The 26,322-nt window shown below is 36.2% G+C and overlaps 1 protein-coding gene across 6 annotated transcripts in view; it reads left to right on the top strand.

The window, feature by feature from the left end:
• The first annotated feature begins 10,165 nt into the window (after window positions 1–10,165).
• HFM1 (HFM1, ATP dependent DNA helicase homolog) overlaps window positions 10,166–26,322 on the top strand; it is a 36,576-nt gene continuing 20,419 nt past the window's right edge. For 2 of the 6 annotated variants that reach the window (XM_027890689.1, XM_027890690.1), the window contains exons 1-14: window positions 12,668–12,719; window positions 12,991–13,140; window positions 13,523–13,644; window positions 15,100–15,433; window positions 16,163–16,428; window positions 17,939–17,986; window positions 19,648–19,718; window positions 21,435–21,567; window positions 23,862–24,013; window positions 24,361–24,438; window positions 24,582–24,743; window positions 25,186–25,386; window positions 25,468–25,556; window positions 26,220–26,263. In XM_027890689.1, the coding sequence (XP_027746490.1) occupies window positions 13,070–13,140; window positions 13,523–13,644; window positions 15,100–15,433; window positions 16,163–16,428; window positions 17,939–17,986; window positions 19,648–19,718; window positions 21,435–21,567; window positions 23,862–24,013; window positions 24,361–24,438; window positions 24,582–24,743; window positions 25,186–25,386; window positions 25,468–25,556; window positions 26,220–26,263 (1,771 nt within the window). In that variant the 5' untranslated portion in view covers window positions 12,668–12,719; window positions 12,991–13,069. Of the gene's footprint in view, window positions 10,833–12,667; window positions 12,720–12,990; window positions 13,141–13,522; window positions 13,645–15,099; window positions 15,434–16,162; window positions 16,429–17,938; window positions 17,987–19,647; window positions 19,719–21,434; window positions 21,568–23,861; window positions 24,014–24,360; window positions 24,439–24,581; window positions 24,744–25,185; window positions 25,387–25,467; window positions 25,557–26,219; window positions 26,264–26,322 lie in introns of those variants that run through there. The other 4 variants (XM_027890688.1, XM_027890687.1, XM_027890691.1 and 1 more) reach the window with 4 other exon arrangements.

Here is a 26,322-nt window from a genome sequence, read left to right as displayed (position 1 = left end):
TCACTTAAGGCATCTAGCTTAAAATATTTAAAAGGAGGACAGAACTATGGAAAGGAGAGTTCTTTCAGAAAATTGCCTGTGGACTGTATTTTAATGTTCTGAAGCTGTTCCCTCCAGCTATTTTACACAATACCCAGTTTTCTTGAGTTTCAGAACTACTAATGATTCAATGGATACAGAATCACAGAAAGCTCCTGAAGTCATCTTATGCTCTCCTCCACTGCCTTGAAGTCCTATTTCCAGCTAGTGTTTCAGAACTATAGAGCATTGCAAAGGGGCAAAAATCTCTCTGGTGTTAACTGATACCTTCTTTGAAAGGAATTCATTTTAAACCAGAGAAATTGGATGTATATGATTGAAATATTTTGTTTCTTTTCCTGAGAACTGGTAGATTACTAATAGAAGCTTGGTTTAATGCAACAATTACAGTAATGAGATGCAGCAGAATTTTTGTTTAGTATCAGGTTTTTTCCTCTCTTTTCCAATATTTTTGTAGATATTTCTTGTGGGTTTTGATGTTTAAACTAGCAGTTACTTGAAGTGTTGTGAATATAAATAGAAATTTGGGAAGTAGTAATCCCCTCTCCCCTATTTAATATGACAATAGTGCTTTTTTAATCCTTTCCAAACATACAGTCAACAGTTCTTTGTATAACATAAAAACATAACCTAGAAATACCATTTTGTGCAAATTTCAATTACATAGGGCTTAAGAGGCATGCTGCATAATGTCTAGCTATATAAATCATCATAGGAAAGATGGCTTGTTGTTATGACAGTAACAAATAACATTGCTGAGATTTTCACTATTAAAACAAAACTAGGAAATATATAGATAATGCAAAAATATAACTGAAATAAAAAAATTCTGCACTTAAAAAAAAAATTTCTTTTTAATACCTTTTTCTACAAGGCTGTTCTTAATGAATTAGAAACTACTGAAATACTGCTGAAGCAAAGCCATGTCCTGCTGAAATTTCACCATAATCAGAATATTCAATTTGAGGATATCAAGCCAGGTCTAGTGGAAATGCACTGTTTTAATTTCCTGTTTTAATTGATGGTGGTCATGGTATTTCACTAGCTTTTACTCACCTGTCCTCTGTGAGCAATGAAAGCTATTCTCTTAGTCTGGAGAACAGACCTGATTTTATCTTATTCCATCATACTGTCTGAAGTGGTCTTAAGCAGAAAAGTGTGAGTTTTAACAAATTAAAACCCAGTGCTATTGTGTAAATTTCTCACCTTGAATTGATACAAAATTTTCAAAGGATAAAGACAAAACCAACCAAACTGCCCAATATCAGTATCATATATCATAAAATCTTATACTCCTACTGTGCTGATGGTGCCTGAGGGCTTCCCATAAATCAACAAAGGAATCACTAGGTACAACAATTAAAAATAAAGCTATGCTTTACTGCCAGAGAAGTGAGGTGGTAGTTACAGGGAAATCAGTCTGGGTCCTTGTAATTCCTTGTGTTTCAGTGACACATTGTACAACTTTTTAATTGGCAGAAAAGGAATGATGGTTAAAATGCTTATTTCAGGCTGACTGTGTAGCAGTGGTAGTCAAAAGGGGAGTTGTGATACTCTCTTGTTCCTTAAGATAATTGCTGTAGATTGTTTTTCTGCTCTTGGAGTGATAGGTACAAGTACATGTGTGTGCTCGTATTTCTAGGCTGGTTTCATGCCCTCAGTGTCGGGTAAGAAGGACCAGGTGACAGCTGAGCTGTATTTTCAGTTCTTAAAATACAAACAATGCACACCCATGAGCTAATGACAAAGCAGAAGGACTGTGACAGACAAATTCCCTTCAGTCTTTGGGAAACAGATGACAAGAAGCAGTAGCAAAGACCCTGATAAAAGCTTGGAATATATTTAGGAACATAAGAATTTACTTTTGAAACATGAATACCTGTAAGTAAATGTAACCAGATTCTTCTTTGGGAGCTAATCAAGGCAGGTGCTGCCAAAGTTGGGAAGTTAGGACTTATATGCCACTCCCAGGAGCCTCAGCCACTCTTGGAGCCCTTACCTATGCTGCTTCTCTTTTTTTTCTTTTTGCGAGTAAACCTCCTCCACTTTGCTGATGCAAACTTTTGTAAGTTGGTATGCTATTTTATTGCAGGGTTATTATTGTGGTGATAGATCTCAACTCCATCACCGTAACTGCTTTGTGTCTCTGCTCTCCTCTGGCATCTGGAAGGCAATGTTTGGAGTTCAATAAATATGTGCTCTAAAACTGCGTGATTGCTGGGCTTAACACTTCATGGTCATGGTATGATCTTAACACTTCAGTGCATTTCTCTTGCTCACATTCCATTTTTTTAATTACTATTACTTTGAATGAATACTGTGAGTTTATCTAAGTTAATTCTGAAGTTCTGTGGATCTATATTCTGTACCTTGTGCATGGGTGATTAAGATTCTTTCCCATAGGTCTATAGTAGCTGTGAGGAATAGCTTGGCACTGTGATTTATTTTTTTTTTTAAGAGGAGATTTATCCTAACACTTTGTTTTTCCTGGTACTCCTGCTGTTGCTACTTCTATTGCCCAAGGAAATGTTTCTGCCTCAAATCCCTCTGCTTCCGCAGTCTTTGCGCAGACTGTGAATATAGGCCAAAGGTCACACTTTGGAGAAAACAGAAGGGTGGAGAGAAAGGGAAAAGTTGTAAGTCTCAAAAAGAGGGGGACTTGGTGAATTTCATGGCTTTTTACATGAAGGAGTTCATTTTGGGGATTCTTACATCCTCCTTGGTCATACCACTCTGACTCTCTAGAGGTGAAGTCAAAAGAAAAACGAGCTAAACCAAGACGACATATATTTGTTTAATTAAAATGCTGCTTCAATATTGTAAGAATTTTATCAGCAACTTCTCAAAAAAAGAAAATAACACTTTTCATAAAGAAATTTTTCTTTTTCACATAGGGTATTTTGTAGTCAGCTTACGAAGACCAAATGTTAATTTGCCTAGATGTTGCAATTCTAGCATGTTTTACAGGGAAACAAGATGCTTAAACGAGTACAAAGAAGTAATGAATCCCACTAAACACTAGAAACCCACACTTTGTAACATTTAGTGATGTGTGATGGAGCTCACATGCTGTAGCAAGAGTTTAGCTTAGGCTGATCTTACTATTTTTTGTAAGTTGGTATGATTTGCAGAAACCTTCTGTTAAGGAATGAGTTTTTAATCTTTAGTTTCTTTCACACTAAATTAAATACTTTTAAAATCCACTTCTGCGATATATAAAATCCACTCCTGCACTTCAATGTTCTTAGAATGAACAAGTTACATTTTCCATTTTTAAGTAGTGAATTGACTGTTTGGCTTTTCTTGCAAATGTGATACAAACATCACTGATACCACTCAACACTTTGCTTCCTTATAGCAGGTTGGGTTTATTTGGTTGAGTTCCTTTGGATGAATTAAGTATTTGGAAGAGTACTCATGACTGTATTTTCTTGTAGCCTAGGGGAATGCAGTAATTTTGTTGGGGGGGGGGGTGGTCTCCCAATTCTCAGGTGACTTTCCTGAGTCATACAGTCATGTTGGCCTGTATGTGTTCTTTTTATGTAAGGTTTAATTGTACCATACAATTTTAAATGGTTTTACCCTGAAAATGCTGAGATGCGCCTGGCTCACAAAACTGAATAATTGAGTAATAGAACCTTTCCCTCATGAGGTGGGAGATGTGCATTGAAAAGGGATCTTCAGGGAATGCTGTAACTGTAATTCTGTTTGGTAAAATGAGAAAGGAGAATCCTACCATACCTTGTAGTGATGTGCTAGACTCTACAAGTTCCCAAGTTTTTTTTTCCTCAGGATTGCATAGAAAACTAGGGCTTTCAATTTTCCACAGAACATTCTAGCAGAAGGCACATATACCACCTTACAGTAAGAGACACACAAAACTGTCAGACCATTGTGACACCCCAAGTTCTTCTGTAGATAGAGTCCACTGACCATTCCATTCCACTGATCATTCCATCTTTTCTTCATCTATTTAAATATATATGCCCTTTTCTAAATATCTTATCACAAAATTTACCAGTAAGTCTATATGGTCTGAATTAATACATGAAATGGCTGATTAGTGAATAACTGGACTAAATATGCAAATTACAAAGTTTTCTTCATGGCTTTATATGAGAAGATGTTTTTAAAACTTTATCAATGTCAACGTGTCAGCCTGCATTTCTTTGTGAAATCTTGAAACTGCTCTTTCATCTATGTTGTAAACACATCAACAAGTATGTAGAATGTCTTGACTTTGAAATGCTGTCACCTACTTTCTGTATCGTTGTCAGTAGTCAGCTTGTTATAAAAGTGTTTCATATCTAACTCTGTTTCTTTTGGTAGTATGTCAACACACTGCATTTTTCAACTGTGTTCCTTGCTGCCTCTTCCATTTTTATCAAAAATTCTGTGTGACAGAAGTTTTTCTCTTTCTTTGCAACATGTTGATATCTCAGGTTCTCCACTGTCACCAAAGCAGTTGTGCTACTTTGAGGATAAGTTGAGTCTATGTAAACCATCTTCAGCGTTTTGTGCCAAAGTACAGTGGGATTTTTGTACTCAAATGATTTTGTGATTGTGGGAAGTTCCCAAGCTTCAGTCATTGCCTTTATTTCTTAGTCTGGAAGTTTCTCTGAATGTGTTCAATCTAATACAGTGCCTACTCCTGATATGTTTGGAGTCCACAGTTGGCTTGAAACAAACTCATCTAGTGATGGACAATTTCTTAAATGTGAGGGTACTAAGGCTTTCTATTCTCCTGCTTCTCATACAACATTTTGAGGTTTGTTTTCAGAAAACAACATGTCAGGAACTGCTACAATTGCCTCAAGTGCCCCAACTGGAAGCTAAGCATCTGTACAAGTGACTGCATGTAAGACTGAATGTAAGATACTTGCTATTCAAGTTTTGAATTATACCTGTTTCACAAGGATTTTCAGTCCAAAAATATGATATCACTGGAATTTACAGAGGTACAAATTTGGTTGAATTGGAAAAAATATTCTGTTCAAATGCCTTCAAGATTTGTGCAATAGAATGAAGGTGATGATGAACTATGATGAAGTACTCAACAGATACCTTAATCATAGATTCGTTTAGGTTGGAAAAGACCTTTAATATCATCAAGTCAACCATTAACCCAGCACTGCCAAGTCCACCACTGAACTATGTCCCTAAGAACCATGTTTACAGGTCTTTTAAATACTCCCATGGGTACTCCACCTCTTCCCTGGGCAGCCTATTCCAATGCCTGGCAACTCTTTCAGTTATCCAGAATATCCAAATAGAAATAAAAAGAATAAACCTTCCTTGGTGCAACTTGAGGCCATTTCTATTCATCCTGATATTCGACACTTGTATCATTCTTGTGAGTTGCATCTACAACAGTACAGTTTCCCCACACCTTTCAAAGGCCCAAGTCATGTTAAGTTACTAAAACAATACGGTGTAAGTGCTGCAAAACATAAACAACTTTCTGGTATCTGATATGGAGACAGGAGGGTTGGCTTCTCTCCCATCATCTGGGATGTGTAATACTGCTGTATGTGTACTTACTGTTGAGTATTACCTGCACTGCAATAATATCCTAATGCTCTCCTCCGGACTAGACCACACTTTGTTACAAGACACAGCTTTGCACTTAACGTTTTTCAGATGCATCAGTAAATATGTTATATTATCAAGCATCAAATTATGAAATTTAAAGTCATAAGGCTCAAGGCAAATGTTTATGATCATAAAAAGTTAAAATAAGGAAGTATGGGAGAAAATACAAACTTTGAGGAATATATGCTTTCTACCTTAATGCAAGGAGAAAAACTTCATTTCTGAAGAAAGATCAGTGCATGAACTTGTTTCCTTCTCCATCAGTATAGATCACATTCTTGATAACTAACATATCATAAAGAAACATTTTCTGGTTATGGTATGTTTCAAAACCAGGTTGACATGAACCAGAGATCAAACAAAATCTGTATACAAGGACCTACTTTGAAAAAGCTAAGGATCTGTAGGGTGTTCAGATCATATAGTCTGCAGAAATTTAATTGGCATATTGTTGCTGTTTAAGTTAAAAAGCACAGCATAGCTACAGTATGGAAGATTATTAGAAATAACTGAGTAAGTAGGCTGTCATCCTAGAAAAGACAGTTTTAAATTAAGAGAATCATCTCTAGAATACACGTGTCTTAACCCTGACTACATCAATCCATTAATCATACTGGCTGGACCCCACACAGTTTGTATGTGGATCACACTGCTGCTTTAAATGCTGTTTATGTGGCTGAGTTGCTTTATTCCACCTTCATTAGTATAAGTTAGTAATTTGGACAGGACCAGGGAAGGAAGAAAATAAGTGAAGAAGATGAACTTTTTCTAGGAATCTTTTAATGAGCATTTCAAAGAGAACAGCAGCTAAAGTATTTGCTTCTTTTTTTTTTTTTTTTCTAAAGAAAATGAAGTGGACACAAAGCCAAGAAAACAAATTTCTCTGGGACGGAATATAGATGGTAAATTGTCATAGTATCATTGTCTCCTTACCTCTTGTCCACTCTTCAAAACATTGTCTGCCAAAATAATAAAACACATTTGAACAGATACAAACTTGGTGAATAAAAATGTTACGTGTAAAACAAAATGTATTCTAAAAATTCATTCTCTATCATATCTATATTTTCAAAACTCACAAATTTTCTTCTGTCCCTTGAATATGAGCAAATACCTCAGTCACATTAAGGTTTCTGTATAAGCAGCTTTTCCATAATAAGAAACATCCGTTTCCTGAGAATTACATTTCTTGTCTTATTCTGTGGACCTTGTCTTCCCATAAGTGTATCTTCTTTCCAGTTTACTAAGCAGCAGCAAGTTAGAAGGATTTCACTTACAAACCTAACTCAAAGTCAACTAGTCTGCAAGTATTACTGAGGAATATTTACAGAACTGATGATTTGTAAGATGAACATTTTGGATGTACATGATGTACATTTATTGGATGATTCAGAATGATACATGAAGATTACTTTGAGTAAATATTTTTAAAATTGCCAAAACTGTACACAAAATGAAGTTTATAAACAGTGCATTCTCAATTATAGAATAATTGTTTCCAATCCAAAGCAAGAAATTTTGCTGGCAGGAAACACTGTCAAAGGGCATGAACCATCAGAGGATCTGGAATTCAGATGTATAATAGTAAATATGATTGATTCATAATAACTTAGAACAAAAAGCTAATAAAATAAGAGCATTTTGTTGTACCTTATATTTTTGCTGAGATCTGACTTCAACAAAATAGCTCTAGATTAAAAAACGCCCATTCCCTTCCTACCTTTAAAAAAGTCCAATGTACAGTGTTTGAACAGACAAGATGAAAACAGCCAGATATTTTCCAAAACAGTGGTTGCAGATATAACTTGCAGGCTTATTTGTCATCTGTACAAAAGCAGACTCCACGGATACCATCAATGAAACATTCTTTCACTTTTAGGGGAAGCAGCAATAAGTTGCCTCCTCGGAGGTACACTCTAAAAGAGCAAATACCACCCAGCATTAATCTCATTTTCTTTCTTTCTTTCTGCATATATGTCTCATTTTATCAGATGAGCCTATGATTTAGATACAGGAATTGAAAAGTATTAGCTATCTGAACTGTAAAATCTATACTCAATATTACATTATCTCCATTGTCTATGTGCAAAATTGCTAATGTCTCTAAATAGTGTATGACCTAAAATAAATGTTTGTGCATGATAAGATTTGTTCAGGGTGGAGTTGTAACTGTGAAATGTGATTGTTTTGTTAATTTGAAGTATGATATTAATGCTATATACAATGAAAATAATCCTTGATTGTTAGTCTATGCCTGAGGGGTTCAGTGGGAGGAGTTCATATCTAAAAAGTGTAAAAAAAAAATTTAAAAAAAAACTTTATGGGTAAGAAATTAAAAAAGGAACAAAATGTAAAAAAGCACAGAAAATAACACTTTCCCCACCTCACCATGAAAAAAGTAATAGTGATAAAAATATTTTAATTTAGCCACATAAAATTCAAAGTTCAAGAGCTAAACTTCCTGGAGAAGCATCTGTTGAGGGCACAGCAAGAGCAGGCTGCTGGCTCAGCCCCGGGGAGCAGTGCCTTGTATCAGCCCGGGGAGATGCCCTCCGGCGGACATGCAGAGCAGTATTGCCAGGTCCCAGCGGGAGCCGCGTTTAGCTCTCTTAAGACCTCATCTTGCAAACACTTATGCACGTGAGTAATTTCAGCTGCCACAAACTAAGTTATTCACCTGTTTAAAGTTTTTGCAAGGGTGGTGCAACATCCGGCCCACATTTGTAAATGCTAGCCAATATGAAAGTGGAAGAAATTCCCCTTTTCATCCTCCAGGCAACCTAATTTTTGCTGTATTTGTATTTTATTTGACTGGAAAAGGTTACAGCCGCAAATATTTTTTTAATTCTTGAACCTTACAATTTCTTTAATAAATAAGTAATTGCAACCACCTCAAGCAATGGTAAAAATCATGCAGTTCAGGGGTCGCCTGTGACTTTAGACCTTTTAACACTTCGGAGTGATTTCTGCCACGAGGTATGGTGCTTTTTAGACCAATGTTTTTGTCATGCCTCTGAAATTGTGGATAAAGCCAAACAAAGGAAGCCGAGAGAAGACACCACTGATCGCCAGATCACTTATGTCTTCCTACTATTGTGCATTTAATTTGTTTGTAGCTGATTTGTTGAATTTGTAAGTTCTGGGGAAAACTGAATCTTTTAACAGCTCTGTATTTAGCAAGTATGAGTATTATTCTGCTATCATATGGATCACTGGCCAATGTCTGGTGTTCATGATTTTCTAGTTGCATTGCTCCAGAACATGCAAGTTTATGACTTAGTATGTGATCTCCATGAGCTGGAAAGACTCAAAACATATGGCAGATCAGATGTTAGGCTTGGGGAAAATCAAAAATTAAACTGTCTCAGAGCAGTTGAGAGACTGCTTTGCTATATATTTTATGTGATTTGTGTGTGTGTTGAGGGAGATGTCACCTAGGGAAAGGAATCGAAGAAAAAATAGCTTTAAAAAATGAACTGTTTGTATGATGGCTTTAAACATTAAAGTCTGGTCAGCTAAAAGCAGATGTTGTGAACTAAGATGGAAACTTGCCTGAGGCCAGAATCGAAGAAGGCATTCTTTAATAGTAAGAAGGAAAAATGCTTTCTGTTTTCAGAATTTATTATAAGCAAAAAATGAATGCTTTACTGTATGATTAGAAGCTCAAACATTTCCCCACTTTTATTCAGATTACTGAATAATGTTGGTGGCTTCAGAATTCAATTTCAAACTATGGGTTCATTAGAAATCCTAATTGTACTCTAACCTTTTTATCATAAAATCTTTTGTTATTCTGTGCTGGCCAAGATCCTGTCATGCTGGAAATAGGAATGAAGTGCTTCTCACCTTTGGCTGTCTGCCCAGTAATTAGTTGGGGAGGTGGATTAGAGCATCTAAACATGTGGTGTGAATTTTGGAATATTGTAATATGACACAGTACTGATGCAAGTATTTTTAAGGTAAAAATTGATAAAGACCTCATATATACTGAATTGTAAAAATGAGTATAACCTTTCTTGCATATTTCTAATTGACCTGGCTTGTATGGCTTGAGCAAATACACATTATGTAAACATACAATGTCTAAGAATTTGAAATAGAAAGTTAAAAATTAATATTTTCAAGAAAGAAAAACAAAAAAAAGTTGATTAAGTAAAAATTATGAATGTTAAAATCAATCAATATTTGAGAAAATCTTCTCCTTTTCATCTATTTATGTATGAGGAAATACATATTTACAGTTGCTGCCTCTATAGTATTTGTTGAATGGCATGAAGCTTTGAACCAGCTTAAAATTTAAATTTTCTGAGACAGTTCACAATTTATTTAAAATTTACTAGTTCAAAAGCTATGCTCTAATGGCAAGTCCAGGATTATAAATTGCAGTATTGGGGGGGAGAGGGGGGAGGTGGGGATAAAAAGCAACCTACTTCTGCATTTTACAAATACTTTATGTGATATTGTTTCAATTCATAGAATTTGAGGCATTTTGATGCTCCAGTTCAGCAGGAAAGAAAAAAAAAATCCACTATAAAGTATATTAACAATCAATATTTTCAGTAATTTTTTTTTTTCTTTCTGCAGGAATCATTTTGCTAACAGAGTCATATGGCTCAGGAATCAGCTGCCTTTTCTAATTTATACCACGGTCAAAGTAAGTAAGGACTTTCCAAGAGAGAGCGATTCCCATGTTTGGACAAGTTCTAAATCTTGCACCAGTGGAGTCTCTCCACATTCCTCTTTGACAGTTTTTATGGGGAATTTAGCCCCATCCCTTCCTATTGTTGCAGGATTTCCGAGTAGCGGGTTTGGCAGGTGCCGCGGCCGGGCCGGCCCTCAGGGAGAAGGCAGCGGGCGCGGAGCGGGCCCGCCGCCCTCCATTTCGCGCCGGCGGGAGCCCTCGGTCCCGGAGCGGGGAGGGAATAAGGGAACGCGGGTAGAACCTCTCAGCCCAGGGCGGGAGGTGACGCCGGCCGGCCCCGCACACTGCGGAGGGAGGCACGGGCGGCCATCGCCGCTTCCCGCCGGTTCGGCTGAGGCGGTTTCTCCGTGCGGCTCCGCCAGGGCCGCCATTTTACACGGTGTTGGCGGCGGGAGGCGCTGTCGGTGAGGTGGGAGCGGCGCTCGCAGGTTTTGCTTCCCCAGTGGAGGGAGAGGGAGCCTGGCTCTGAGGGGCTCGCAGGGCCCGGGTAGGAGTGCAAGTGAGCTGGGGATGTGCTCTGAATCTTCGGGGCGCCGGAACCACGGCCCGGGAGCGCAGTTGTGGTTTGTTTGGGTTAGCACTCCTGAAGGTTGTGAGCTTCACGTTTTGCCCCTGGAGAGAGCATTGAGGTGATCTGAGGAAAGGACTTGGCTTAGGAGGAAAGTGAAAAGTAAAGGTGCTTCAAAAGTGAGCAAAACCCCTTGAGGCCTGCAATGTTTGTAGTAAGGTGTTTTTTAAAGCAGATACATGAGAGGTCTTTGCTCACAGGGTTTGGCAAACACCTCTTTGTAAATGTGAATCAGTGGTCCGTGCTGCTCCTGCAAACACGTATTCCCTCATTCTGCCACCTGGAATATGCATTTTACCTGTGCAACCAAACAGCACTGAGCATGTGGAAAAGATCCTTTGATTTCTGTCCATTTCGGGTCATTTGGGGCTCCTCCCCACCATCACCACCACACCCCGGCATACTTTGTTTAGTTCTTCTTTTAAAATTCCGAGAGACTACTCATTTTTGCTTGGCTGGAGATTTTGAAGGGGATGTCACTGTTTACATCCTGTAAGCAGCTGGATGAATGCAGAGCTGTATAAAGGAATGCTTCTCTTTTAGATTTCTACTGTCTCGTAGAATGACCATGGTATTTTTATTTATATTGTCAAGCAATTGGAATTAATGGAGCTGATCAAAGAATAAATGACATATAGAAAGCATCTAGGAGATCAAATACTGTGTATAACAAAGACTGTTCGAGGATGGGAATCATGAATCTGAACTACTTAAGTGGAAGTCACATAATCGTAGATTTGCAATTCCCTACCTGAGATAGGAAAGCCATTTCATAGTGGTATGCAGTGTTTGCAGCTCTGCTGATGGAGCAATGGTTATGCAGTTGGATAAGCACCAGTATGGATTATTACTACTTCAATAACAACAACGTGATAGGGTTCCTGATAGATGGTTTTGCTGCCAGTACTGATACCAAGCCTGAGAATTCCTGCTTTAGATTACTGACATTAAAAGCACGCAAAAGCATGGTGGTGAAACAAACTACCTTTGTTAGATTTATCAGTGTGATTTCTAAATTCTAGAGTTAATAATGTGAAGGGAAAAGTGGCAAAACCTGACAGAGTGGGAGTGGCAGAAATTGGCAGAAGTGGTGTTGTAAACTCACTGTGTTAAAGGGGCATTGACAGATTTCTTTTTTGAAGTTCTTTGCTGTGTTCACAGACGGTTTTGTTTACGTGCACTATATTTTCCTGGTATTGTGAAATGTTTTCTTTTTTAAATTTGAAGCATCTCTTTGGAATATTTGAAGTTTTACAGATTCTGTAAAAGAAAAATATATTTGAAAATTTTGATTCACAGCTGACAGTACACAGAAATTAAATAAATCTGAGTCCCAACTGCAAAGCACTCTTAAAGATGCTTTTCATGTGTTACTAATGAGATGCTGGAGTACAGAAGAAGTGTTGCTTTTGGTATATCTCTCTGGGTAAAGAAGATACTTTGCTTTGTTACCTTATCTCCAGAGTTGGCCTTTATTGAACTTTATAAACTTCTTTTAGTATTTTACTATTTGTTTTAGTGAATCTAAAATTTTTGAGTCAAAAAATCATCTCTCTAGTATTCTTTTAGTAAAATCTTTGCTTTTTAAACTTGTCCTCAGGCAGAGTTAAGAGCTGTGAAACTTCTCAATGTGAATACGGAAAGAAAACATGTCTCATTTCTACAGTTGGTGCTAAAAAGAAAAACATTGAAATTAACTGGGGTATTTTTAAGACTGGAGAACATGATAAATAGTTTAGAAATAATCTCTGGTTCTGATCTTTCAGAACAAATCTGTTAAGAACATTAAGAAGCTGGGCCTGTACTCCAGTTATCCAGGTAAGCAATTTGCATGTAGGTTTAAAAAAAAAATCTCATTTTCTTATAAATTAGTTGTTTAGGTAACAGTATAATTTTATTTTGCAAAAAGTTGGCAGACTGTAATCATAAGACATTGTTTCTGTTCTGAAGGAAAAATACAATCTGAGAAAAAATATATAGTCTGAAGTTGTTTGAAGAAGAATTAAGGATGCGGGCAAAAGCTCTAAAAGAAAACAATCTAGAAAATATTGGCACTTATAACTAATAAACTTTCTGTTGCTTTATACAGGTTCAGTTCTAGTAATTTCAGTTTTACAGTTGCTTGTGCTGCCCTTTGCAGATTAAGAGACCTCACATTTGATCTAAAAATGTTCAACTCTGCAGACATGGTCTTTCCGTTGGAAAATTTATTTTATGAAAGACCAGATATGAGACAAAGGTAAAGCTTTATTGTTAGACATATATGAATGTTCTGCAAGATTTTCCACACTTTGAATCATTTTACAGTAGTATTCTTGTGACTTGCTTTTGTGTCTACTGATAGAAATGTGAGGCTAGAAATTTCCGGATTCATGACCCATATTTGGAAATGTCTCTAAGCACATTGAATGATGCAAGTGTATCTTAGGGCTGTAACAAATACAGTTTAGCAGAAGTTTTGCCTCTTTAATTTTATGTGACTAAAAATCAAATTAATTGAAGAATAAGAAGATTTTGTAGCAAGAGAAACAGTAGGTTATTTATAATTAGTACTTTTGAGCTAGACGTTGTGAAGGGTGCTGGCAGAATGCTTTTACCTTACATATGTGTGTTAAAAATAGGCATCTAGAAAATGAAGAGCCTGAGACTTGGTTTATTGCACCTGCTCCAGCTATTGCTGAAATTCCAGCTGCAGAGGAGTTACAGAGGGAACTGGAAAAAGACTCAGCCAACACTCATATGGGTAAAATATCATAGAATATAATCACTGGACTGTTGGAAAGGTTGGAAAATATGTTTAACACGATCAAGTCCATCCATAAACACAACACTGCGAAGTCCAACTAAACCATAATATTTGACATTCATTTGAAATTACTTAACAAATAATGTGTGACAGATAATTCCTCCTCTTTCGCTCTGAAATATGAAATATTCTAGGGATACAAGTATAGATAAAAAACGTAATTTAGTTGAGAATGATGGTGTTAGATGTGTTTGGAGCATTAACAGTCCTCTTTAGGCATATGCAGACCAGAAGTTTACTGTGCAGAAGTGGGCAAGGTCAGAAGTATAATCAAAATTTCAGTTACTCCACATTGTTTCACAAAGCGCTGTAACACAGTGGGAAGGGCCATAAGAGCACAATGTTAACACATGGATCTCACCCAAGGTACAGAGTTTATATGAAACTAACTTTTTTCTTCCCTTTTGGGGCTTTTATCAAATTGCTGTTCAGGAGGTGGTATTTGAATCTGGTCATTAATTTGCTGCTAAGTGGCATATTTGTCCCATCTAGACACTTGGGATCACCTTAAGGAAATTTATTTTAAAAATTTTGTTGCTTTATTTCTGTCAACCAGATTTCTGCATTTCCTAGCTGCTGTGCTGATTTATGATATTCTCTATTTAGAAATTATATTAAAACAGAAAGTTTGGGGTTTTTTTTTTGCTACTTTATGCACATGCAATTCCATTAAGGGCTACTTACTCAAATAAGCTTTCTGGTGTTTGTATAATTAGAACTGTTATGGTTGTATCACCGACAGGGCATTGTAATTTGAAATTTCCAGATGGATAACATTGAAATTAATAGACTGCAGAGTAGAACTGTTTTGTTATCTTGTTGGGTTTAGTTGCTTATTTCTGCTCCTGCCTTTGCCTTCCTTTTGCCAAAAGCAATGTTTATTGATCTGGTCTGGCAGATCAGGACACTGATCCTACTGAGAACTAACCCTGCAAAATGTAATTAACCAAGAGGGCTGTGAGAGGGGCCTGTCACCAGCATTGGTACCAGTTCTGACTGTTGAGATTGCAGCATTTATCTCACAGCTGTTTGTAGCCGGAACTTCAAGCTTGGTCATTGTGTCATTTCTAAAGACCATCTTTATTATGGGACAGGGTAAAGTGTTCTGTCCTACAAACTACTTTGTGGTTCTGGGGAATGGTTTTGCTCCTTAACTTTGTATAGAAAGCAAAGAAAGTGATCCTATTTTTATAACTTTTAAATTGACAACAAATGCATTACATTTTTTAGCATGAGTCATTAAATATACAGTAAAGTTCTTGCAATAAGATAGAAATATCAGTTCATATAGTGTATGTAAATTTGGCTGATACTGTTTGGAAGATATTTGATTAAATGATTATGAATAAGAATATGAATGTTAATAAAAATACTAATTTATTGTTTTTGTAGGAGGGAGAAAGCCCCAGAAGTTTATACAACAATGTAAGAGTAACACTGAAAAAGTAGAAGATAAATCATCAGCACCTGTTCCTTTTGGCATAGCGTCTGAGAAAGAAGTGCTACAATTAAGTCTAGGAGACAGAGAGAAAACTAGTTTTCAGCATGAAAGTCTGAAAATAGTTTCATCATTTCTCTCTTCTGATGAAGATAAATCTAAAAGAGGAGTAGAGTTTTCTCAGCAACCTGGTGCAAGTTTTTCACAAAATAAAGCTTTAAGTAATTTTCCAGAAAACAGTGATGATGATGATGATGATGAGAGTGTCCATTCAATGTTAAGAAAAAGGTACATGTCTAATCAACTCTGATAACTTATCACTGTCAGAATGGTATTATTATTTTAGAATAATCTGTTTAACACAAAGTTGAAGGTACTCTTCTCTGGGGCTCCAGACACTAACTCTCTTCAGTATAAGGAAAAAAGATGTTTCTTTTTGCCAGTATTTTGGTACTTTAATTAAATGTCACCTGAGCTCAGCCTCTTTCATGTGAAAAGTAAGCAAGAGATTTGTTGCTTAAGTTTTAAAGAAATTGTTAGATAACAAAGATTTTGCAAAATACCACTCTGAGTTCTTTATCTGCATGGTAACAAGCAAGAAGGCAAAGATCACTTGCTTTTCAGAACATGGTCAGCCAGTCAGCAGTAAATACCTCGAACAGTTCTCAGTGTGATTTCAGGGCTGCACGGGAGGAAAGGTTTTACCAATGAGCCACTCCTCTGTTCCTCAGAACCTGCATTACTATTGGTTTTAATTATGCAGGAATTCAAAGTTAATCTGCTATTGGGAGTCAGAGCCTAACTGGACAGGCTGTTAATTCTTTCAGGTTCTTTCTGGAATGAAAGTAAAGTTGAAAGAGGTTTTTATGTCAGATCAAATAAAGTTTAGTGTATCTTACTAGTTCTGCTTTTAATACAAACATATATATTTTCCAAATGTATTTCAAACATACATATTTCCAAATATTAGACAACAAATATTACAATAAACTAATGAAAATTCTGGATCTTTTGCAGCTTATTTAAAAAGTCTGGTTATACGTACAAAAATGCAGAATTTCAAGCTAGTTCAATTGATGGGAAAGAAGTTGATACTTGCTTGAATACAAAGGAAAACATGAAAGAAGTGAGAAAAGAAGGTTTATGGAAAAATAATCACCATGCTCCAATAAGTAAAGACTCAGATTTTACTCTGCATAGGGTAAATAATGAGAACATTGTGTCTGAAAATGGAATTAAATTTCAATCATTTTCTAATGCTTCAGAGATTCTGGATAGGACAGGTAATTATTTTTACTCTATTTTAAGAAAAATTGTCCATAGTCTGTCTTTGTTATATAACAATAATGGATATCCAAGATCTGAGGTGGAGTGAAGAACATTTTCTCACCAGCTCAAGATGAGATAATTGGCTGAAATTGATAGAATATATTGCAATTCTGTAGGACTTAATTGCATTGTTGTTTAATATGAACTGACTCAACAATTTATGAAGAAGATTCACAGTTTCAGAAGTGCCAAGTCATGTAAACTTATTTGAAAATGTCACTTCACATCAGTCCCCTAAGCAATTTGGAAAAGAGCAGCCTCGTCCCTTCATGTGGTGAAGAGTCTCATCTTCATTTGAAACCAGATATTGAAAATGAAATGTTTGTTTGTGGTGTGGCTCATACTTGTATCTTTGTAGAAACAGATGTTAAATAGGAGATATCTAGAAAACAAAGGGAAGTGGTTAGTATTCTGATGAAATGATAAATTCTTGGTTTAGATATTGGTTTCTAATAGTTTTTAACTAAGTGTGTTTTATTTCTAGCTTTTAAACTTTTGGGGACAGGGACTCACTGCATCTATGGAATGTACCTTGTGTACCTGGCTAACTGCTTCAGAAATGTGGAATAGAAAATTACTTCTAGCAGAAAAATGCAGGGCAGAGCTGTGGTGTAGGATGGGGTTTGGAGACAGGACAAGAATGAAAAGTGTGGTTCCTGTCTGATTGCCTTATTGAGCAATGGTACTTAAATTTGTGGATGAGGGGAGTGCAGTCGATGTAATTTACTTTGCTTTCAGCAAGGGTGTTCATAGAATGATAGTGTTTGAGAAACATCTTCCACAACTTCTTGTGTCCAAGTTAGGGCAGTAGGACTGGACTGACCACTGGAGGGGTCTAAAAATGTTTGACCAGGCTCAGAAGGTGGTTACTGGGTCACACTCTGCCCATGTGCCTGCTACCAGCGCAGTACTGCAGTGGTCTCCCCTGGAGGAGGGGGCTGCCAGCCATCTCATGAAAACCAGTAGGAACAAATGCACAGTCCTGCTGCAGGGAAAGAGAAGAACGCCTGAGGTTCCTCTGGGATGGTTTGACTGAAGCCATCTCTGTGGAAAAGTGCCTGGGGTCTGGAGAACAACTTGCTGAACATGAACGGTCTGTGTGCCCCAGCAGTAACAAAGGTCAACAGCATCTTGAGCTTCAGTAACAGGAATAAAACCAGAAGATTAAGGGAAGGGATTATCCCCTTCTACGTGCTACACTACATACTGCATGAGGTTTTGGGTCTCTGGTACGTGCAAGACATCCTTAAACTGGAGTGAGTTCAGCAAAAGGCCACCAAGATGTCCTTTCTTTTGAAAGGACCTCCCTATCCTATCCTGTCAGCTCCTTCTATATCACCTAGACTTTGTTGTAGCCCTGAAACTCCTCACAGAGCATATAGCTTGAGGTCAGGAAAATATTTTTCATGGTTATAGGTTGAAAAAAGATATGATTTTATAAATTTACTATTTCTGTTTCTTTAGGAACTACAGAAAGAAAACTGGAAATTTTGAGACCTGTCACAGAAATACGTATCCTTGTATTTGCTCTGTCTGATTTCCTGATTTTATTACAATGCTTCTAAAAAATTGTAGTGTTTAATTTGTAGCCATTGAGTATTCGTGCATTACATTGTAATAGTTTCAATTTGTAACATGATGCTGGGAATCAAATGGTAAATAGGTGTTTATCCTTTGGACTTAGAGATCATTCATTCCTAAGAAAACTTATTTAAAACATTAAAATTTAATCCTCAAAACTTTATTTTTAAAATGTGAAATTTTATTTTGCATAAAATATATTTCACACAAGATTTTATATGCATATACACAGATATCCCCATACACTTTAACTGAAGTAGAAGTGTGTTATTATTTAGGCTTATTGGAAAAACTGAATCTTTCTATCCTATTTTTTCAGAAAATTAACCTCACATAGTCTTTGTTGATCTGTACTTATATTGTAGTGTGCCTATGGTGTATTTCCATTCTTTAAGCAGACTGTACAGTAATTTTTCTCCTTCTTGGCCCTGTCTTGAACACATAATGTGATCGACCATTCATCTATATCTGTCAAACTTATTTTTCTTTTTTTTTTACACTTTCTTTTCAATATTTTGTTTCTAGTAACCTGTAGGTTAAATATCAGGATTAGGAAGTGTCTAAATTTAGGCATATTAAATTCATGTTAGTAGCTTTAAAAAGTGTCCTAATTTTCAAAATGAGTAAGGACTCAGTTGTTCGGAATTGGCCAATCACAGATCATTAATGCTCTGCATTTTGAAAATAGTTCACTTATTTAAAGAGGAAATTTAGATAATTTTTTTTAAATCCTCATTTTCTTTAATCTGATATTGCTTGCTTAACTCCTTTTTAATGTTTAACTGCTTCTATTTCTTGCTTTACTCCTTAATCTTTTCCTCTTTCTTTAGTCATTTAATGTGACATCAATCTGAGGCCTCAGCAGTTCATTGTTCTTGTTACTGCTGGTGTCATGTCTGGCTGTGTGTGCATCCTCAGCCTGATGAGATGGTCACAGTCGGTGTGCCTTGTGTGGCTTCAATGCAAGTCCAGACAAGGATCAACTCACTCGTTTGGATTTGTAATGTAACAGTACTCTCTTGTACTCTCTTTTCATCTTATGGATGTTTTAGATAAGAATGTTGTTGCCTGAAGAACACACATTATTAGCAACTAAAAAAAGCTTTAAAACCACAGTACTAAGATCATAGATGAATTTCTTTGCTCCTGTTATGACTGAACATAGAATATTATGCTAATTATTGTTATATTACAAATATCATGTGACCATTGACACCTTAAATAGGCTAAGATCAGTGTTCTGCTTGTTCCTGTATCTGGTTTTCCCTTGCAGTTTCACAGTCCATAACTGTATGCTGTTCCACAAAGCCTGTGCCAGGGAAGAGGTTCTTGAGTATTGGTATAATCCTGAGGCCTCTCAAACAGATTGTGTTTGTTTCAGTGAAGTGGAATATAAGTCACACCAAGAATCTAAAAGAAAACTACTGAATCATTTAATAGGTTACTTTTAGATAACTTTTTACAAGCCTGTGAAATATTGTTGTATATGTTTTAAGTTTACATTTAAGTTACAAGAAAGAGATGTATTTACAGCTCTAAAATAAATTTTATAATTTTCACTCAGATGTTTTAAATTCCTTAATGCTGTCAAGCAACCCAATTTAGAAGTATTTTTAAGGAGTTCCCATATTTTAACTATGCACAGTCTAAAGCTTTGGATGATGTAAGTATGGAACACTAACTACGTCTGCAAGGAGTTCTTTGTAGATAACTTTAAGTGATAGTTTGATATTCAGAACATAAAAGGGATTGGAAAACTGTAATATATCTAGAACCTCTTCCTGGAATGGTTGATCAGGGTTGTGCTTAGCTGGGAGAAGAGATGAGAAGAATTTTTAAAAAATTTTTTCTCAGTGTAAAATACATTTGTGTGAAGATGTGGATTATATTTGTATTTATGTATACGGATTAGTAATATTTTGGTAATGATTTTCACAGGAAGACTAAGAAAAGCAGAACTTTAGAGAAGGTTGTCCTTTTGGAGAAGGGCCATTTGTCCATGCCCTTCTTATCAGTTATGCTCTTTCATTGACCTGTAAAATAATTTTCTGTGACTCTTTGTTCTTGGAATAAAGGGGAACCACAGCTTTAAGCAAGATTTACTTTCATGAAAGTTGCAAAAAAAAGTTATTGGGGCAGTATATTTTTTTTTTTTTGTACACCTCATGTATTAGTAGTCCTAAATATAAACTTTTTTATAAGTAGCAGTAAGGACAAAGTTTGTTTAGCAGTCATGTATATGACACGATGTTGTTAAAAAAAGTCGAGAAATTGGCATATTAAAAATATAATGACTGTGCGTATTTTTTTTAATTGGTTAAGGTTGAAAAATTCAACTTGATAGCAACTCTGGTTCCTGGAAGTTGCAAGCACTCAGCTTGATTGATTCACAGTGAATGTTACAAAGGACTACTTAAAGTCAGGGGAAATTTTGTATTCATACAGCATTTGTACTTCATTGATTCTTTTTTTTTTTTTTTGACCATTGGAGAACTGGCAGTAGTAGATGAAGAACACGGGTAATTCCTGCAGCTGTTGAGCAGTGCTGTCAGAATCAGTCATTGGTGCAGTTATATATAAATCAATTGGTGGGTGATTCCTGTTTGTCCGTGTGAGCTCCAAGCAATCATAGAACACTTAGAGCATTAACAGCTAGAAGGAAAGGAAAAAAGAGTGAGAATAGTAGAATCCACAAGGAGCTGAGAGGGAAGGAAGGAAGGCAGGAAGGCTGCACAGAAAATGCTACATGGAGGAAGGGTGGCTGGGTGAGCAAATGATGCTGTGGAGGAGGAAGGAAGGTAGAATCGACTTTATCAGAGGAAAATGAGGGAACATGACATGGACATACCTGGCTTCTAAGATGGTGATGGATAGTGTGTGGGAAGGAAGCAAAGTCATACAAAATTCTTATTTGTCATTATTGAAAACAATGTTCTGTTTAAATAATATATATTCCAATGTTGAATTTCTGAATGCAGATCAAATTACAGAAGGCAAACAAACTCTATTTTTAATTTGAACACAAGATACCTCTTTCTGATGAGCCCACGTTTGATTGCAGGTGGACATTGGCAGTGATTCTGTATTAATGTCATCTGATGCTACATACTGGGGGGGTTTGCTTGTCACAGATTGGCATACTTTATTACATGAAAGCTTAGATGAACAGTATCTCATTTACATTTCCATGGCAGATGTGTACAGATGATGTTTCTTTTGCTGTAACTTCACATCGAACACAAACATTTTTAGAAGACTACATATATCAATGTAATAATAATTTCCTTGTGTCGTTTTCCCCTAGACAATGCTTTTGGGATGTATGAATAGGTACTGTGCATAGCTGTGTTATATTTACTAGTTTGCAATTCTTTCTCAGCTCTTATATACAGATAGGAACTTTGTGATTTGTGCTCCGACTGGCTCTGGAAAAACTGTTATGTTTGAGCTAGCTATCACCAGATTACTCATGGAAGCCCCACTGCCTTGGTTAAATATTAAAGTTGTTTACAGTAAGTATTATGCAAGTTTAAACATTTTGGTGACAGCAGTAGAAACTGTCATTCTGTCAGTGTGGAGATCTGGAGTGAATGCATTAAAAATACTGAAGTTAAATATATTAAGAAGTTGTGACCTACCTGATTCTTTAAAAAGTTGTTTCCTTTTAGTGTTTATTTGTGATACCATTGAAACTATTATTAGTATTTAACAGCATTGTTTAATTGTAGTGTTCAACATTGCCTATACAAATAAAAATTAGAAAATCTTGTAAGCAGTTTGTCCTTCAAGAAAGTAAGATATACACAAAAAGGGAAAAAGAAAGAAAAGGAAACTAAAATAAGTTCTTAGTGCATGATTTCTGGCCCTGCCAGTATTTTTTGTATGCCTGTCTGTTGCTCTGAGATAAGGATCAAATTTTCCAATATTTGCTTGCCAGACAAGGTTTCCTGCTAACTGCTGCTTTTTGTACAGTAACTCAGAGGCAACAGAACTGTGGTCTTCATGGCTTTAATAAATCTGTATGGGAACTAAGGAAAATTCTGGGAGATAGGCACAACAATTAACCTTTTTCCTTTCCTTCCTGGAGAATTGAGTTTGTATCATGTAAATCGGTTTAAGTTGGTGGGTTTATCCCAGATTTAATTAATTCATACAGTGATACATTTGTCAGTCTTGCTATAAAAGGTTTCATCTTTATATTTACAGGAGTTTTTTTCTCTAATTGCCTTGTGTTCAACTTCTCACATTAAAACAACATCAGGTTTAGAGTTTACTGTGTATTGTGAACTGATCTTTGTAGCCAGGCATATTACAGCTTCTCTGTTAGCAGGTGGAGGTTGAGCCTATCGATGTAGAGTAATAAGTTCTAATTGCCTTGGTAGTTGATACATGTTGGCTGTTTGGAACTTTCCGTAAGGAAGCAGTTACCTCCGAGTGGAATTAGACCTGCCGACATTTCCAGGTTCGACAGTGATGGAGAAGGACGTGTCAGTTTTCTGACTGTTGGAACGGAGGTGGCAATGGGATTGTGTGCTGCTGAGTGAGCCTGGTACCTGGTTCCTCAGGGTTCCCATGTATATGAATTGGCTTGCAGTAGTACTGTCAGAGTTGTTTCGCAGTAGCTTTAACACAGAGGGATTGGTGACCAAAGTTCCGGGAGCAATCACTTGCTTCTCACATTCTTGCATTGCAAAAGATGATTAGCTTTGCAATTTTGTGAGTTACTTGCTGGTAGCTTATCAGATTTCTGGAGCTAATTATTGCCCCTGCTTTATAAGGCATTGGTACTCTTATGAGATTTTACACCTCTTTCTGAAGCAGCAACTGGTTCTTTAAATCTCTTCATCTTAGGGATCACTTGTGATAATAATATGGATAAATCATTCATATTTCAGTGACTCTAGCTAACCTAAAATGTAATCACTGCAAGATCTCTTTTGCTAGGGCTGTTTTCAGGTCATGCAGAGATCACTTCTTTAACTTAAATCACTGTATTTTCCATATTGATTACCCATCCAGTATAGACTTACGTGTGTTGCTCATATCATATTCCTTGTTGGGCATTACACCTGGTTTCTAGAAAAACAGAATCTGCAAAAGTACAGTATGTATCCTCAGGAAAAAAAAAAAAATCTGAAGAAATATCTGAAAAAAATCTGAAGAAATAGATTGTTTTAGGAGTCTGTTCATGAAGACCAGCATGGGAACTGCTGCCTGCTGCATTAGCTTCTACCTGCTGTGTTAGCTGCTTGGTATGACCCTGACTACACTTAACTGTACATTAGATTTAAATAGACTTTGATTTCTTCTGGTATTCTATCTCTTACTTTTGGATGGTTTATCATTTATGACCCCTTTTCTCTCTGAATAAAGATACGGAGTGCTCAAATAATTCATAACTGGAAAAAGGTTAGTATTTGTATGATCTTTCATTAGAAAAGATGTATCTCCTGTGGTTTCTTCTGTCTCTGAGAAAACCTTTGATAGTTGAATGATGGTTTCCATGTGGTACTGCAAAAAAAAAAAAAAAAAGATTAAGAGAGCATAAATAATCTTAATTAAAGATTTCTGTTTGCTGATGGGAAGGACTGAGGCCTAAAGCTCAACGGTGATCTGCCTACATGGAGTAGGATAATAAGGACAAGAACACCAGTGAAAAATTGTATGGTTCTGGAAATGAAGCTGAAAATTAGGGAAAATAAATTCAAGAAGACATCCTAAAAATGTATGCTTTTGGCTTCTTTAGCAATACAGTTGAAGATTTGTTTTTTGTGATGTAATTCTCATTATTTTGTGTTATTTTTAGTGGCTCCAATAAAAGCTCTATGCAGTCAGCGTTTTGAGGATTGGAAAGAAAAATTTGGACCTATTGGACTAACCTGCAAGGAGCTGACAGGAGATACACTGATAGATGATTTATTTGAAATACATCATGCTGATATTATTATCACTACGCCTGTAGGTTTCAATCTCACTTCTTACCAGAACTTAGGAAAAGCAGACATTAGCAACCTTCTAATTGTATGCTGCTAGGACAGCTCCTTTCTTTTCGTAATATGTAGTAATTTTGTCATCTTTATGCTTGCCTGCACACTGCTGTGCATACTGTTAGTTCATATAAATAACAGTAATACACTTGTGCCAAATGAAGCATCCCTGGCATCAGCTTTAATTGAACTGATTCTGTTTAGAGATTTTTTAAAGTTTAGGCATGTCTGCCTGGACTGTGGTTGCAGCGTACATTGGCCTTTAAAACAGCTTTTACTTCTGTTATTTTTTTGTTTTGTTGATTTTTTTTCTCCAAGGAAAAATGGGATAGCATGACCAGAAGATGGAGAGACAACTCTATAGTCCAGCTTGTACGACTGTTTCTCATTGATGAGGTAAGAAAAAGGATGGGGTCTTATGCACTGTTTTTGTATCTTTTGTGAAGATGGAAGGATACTTAGAAAATATGACATTTATTAGCACATGTGTAGATGTTAACTGGAGACATACTTAGCAAGTCTTTTGAAATTCCTGCTAGGTTCACGTTATAAAGGATGAAAGCCGTGGCGCAACATTAGAAGTTGTGGTCAGTCGGATGAAGACTATTCAGTCTTCTCTTTGGCGTCTGTTAGAGAATCATGACACTATTCCTCCCTTGAGATTTGTAGCTGTTTCTGCAACAATACCAAACACTGAAGATGTAAGAGCTACCTTTTAACTGTATTTTTATTAACGGAGTTGTATTTTATAAAATTTATCTGGAATTGCAATTTCAGATTGATAACAAAATTTCTAATTTTGAAGCTGTCAGCCAAAGATAGCTATGAGGTTGATGCTACTGTAACAAAGTACCTTCAGCCGTATGGAACTATCAGCCAAGTATGGACATGCTTCAGTTTTAGATTTCTGTTTGTGATTTTTGCTTCTTAAGTACAAATCACAGCAGACTCAGTTGATCTCAGTTCAAATTATATTGGTCCTATAAAAAGCAGAACCTCACCTGATTTTAGTGATGAAAGCAATGTCAAATGTGTTAATAGTTTACATGTGACAAAAAGCTAAGTTAATTATTCTGTGATGCTGTTAGATCAGGAGCATGATTAAAAGAAATTTATAATTTCTCTTTTACTTCTTTTTTAAAGATCGCAGAATGGCTTTCAGATAGTAAGATGCCTGCTGTATGTCTGAAAATAGAAGAGGATCAACGACCAGTGAAACTACGCAAAATTGTTCTTGGTTTTCCTTGCAGTGACAATCAGACAGAATTCAAATTTGACTTAGCTCTTAACTACAAGATAGCTAGTGTTATACAAACATACTCGGAACAAAAACCAGCACTTGTGGTACAGCAGCTTTTTTTATTGCATTTGAAATTCTTTCTTTCTTAAAAGCATTGATTCAAAAAACCCCTTTCTTATTTATAGTTTTGCGCCACAAGAAAAGGAGTGCAGCAGGCTGCTTCTGTTCTTGCAAAAGATGCTAAATTTCTACTGAGTATAGAACAGAAACAAAGGTATTTTTCTGTTTGAATTGTTAATAAGTATTCATATATTTTAGTAAACCTGTGATATCTGTGAGGAAAGCTGTTAAGCTAATACCATTTCTAGCAGAGGAGTGTGCAAAAAAAAATCATCTTCATAGCTGACGTTCTTTTTGGCAAATTTGCACTCTTCTTGGGAAGTTTTATTTCCTTCTCAAATTTTTAGGGTACTTGTCACAAACATTAAGTTGTTTCTCAAAGCTACTTTATAAACATAAAAATGTTAATTCTTACAGGCCTCTAAGGCATTGTAGTGCAAGCAGTAAGTGTCTGAATAGTTAAATTGGATGTGGTCTTACTAGTGTTTTAAGTTAAGCCATAAGATGTCTTTGTATTATCGGATACCTTTAATAAATACAACTGTATTAATTATTATTTACTTCAGGTTTGCCTATTTACGGGAGCTGCAGAAACTACCTCCGTATTTTAGACCTCAAACATGATCTTAGTGGCTTTATGTGAACAACACATAAGCATTGTAGATTGTGACTTTGAAAGATGACAAGGCTGGAAAGGCTACAGTAGCTGCCCCAGAGAGTCTGTCTATTCCCTCTGTGCAGATGGGAAAGTTGGTCATTGAAAATACTCAAAGAATATTTAGTTTTTAAGATTTTTTTTTTTATTTGTGTTGCATAGATTACAGAGGTTTGCAAATTCATTGAAAGACTCCAAACTGAGAGGTAAATATAACCTACTACTTCTCTGCTCTGTGAATGAATACCTGCTTGAGTAAACTTGG

The sequence above is a fragment of the Empidonax traillii genome, unplaced genomic scaffold (assembly GCF_003031625.1).
Source record: "Empidonax traillii isolate 1590-97213 ecotype Southwest subspecies unplaced genomic scaffold, ASM303162v1 scaffold295:size639837, whole genome shotgun sequence".
Classification (NCBI taxonomy): Eukaryota; Metazoa; Chordata; class Aves; order Passeriformes; family Tyrannidae; genus Empidonax; species Empidonax traillii.
Note: the sequence above shows the minus strand (reverse complement) of the source record. Positions and strands in the feature narration are given on the sequence as shown.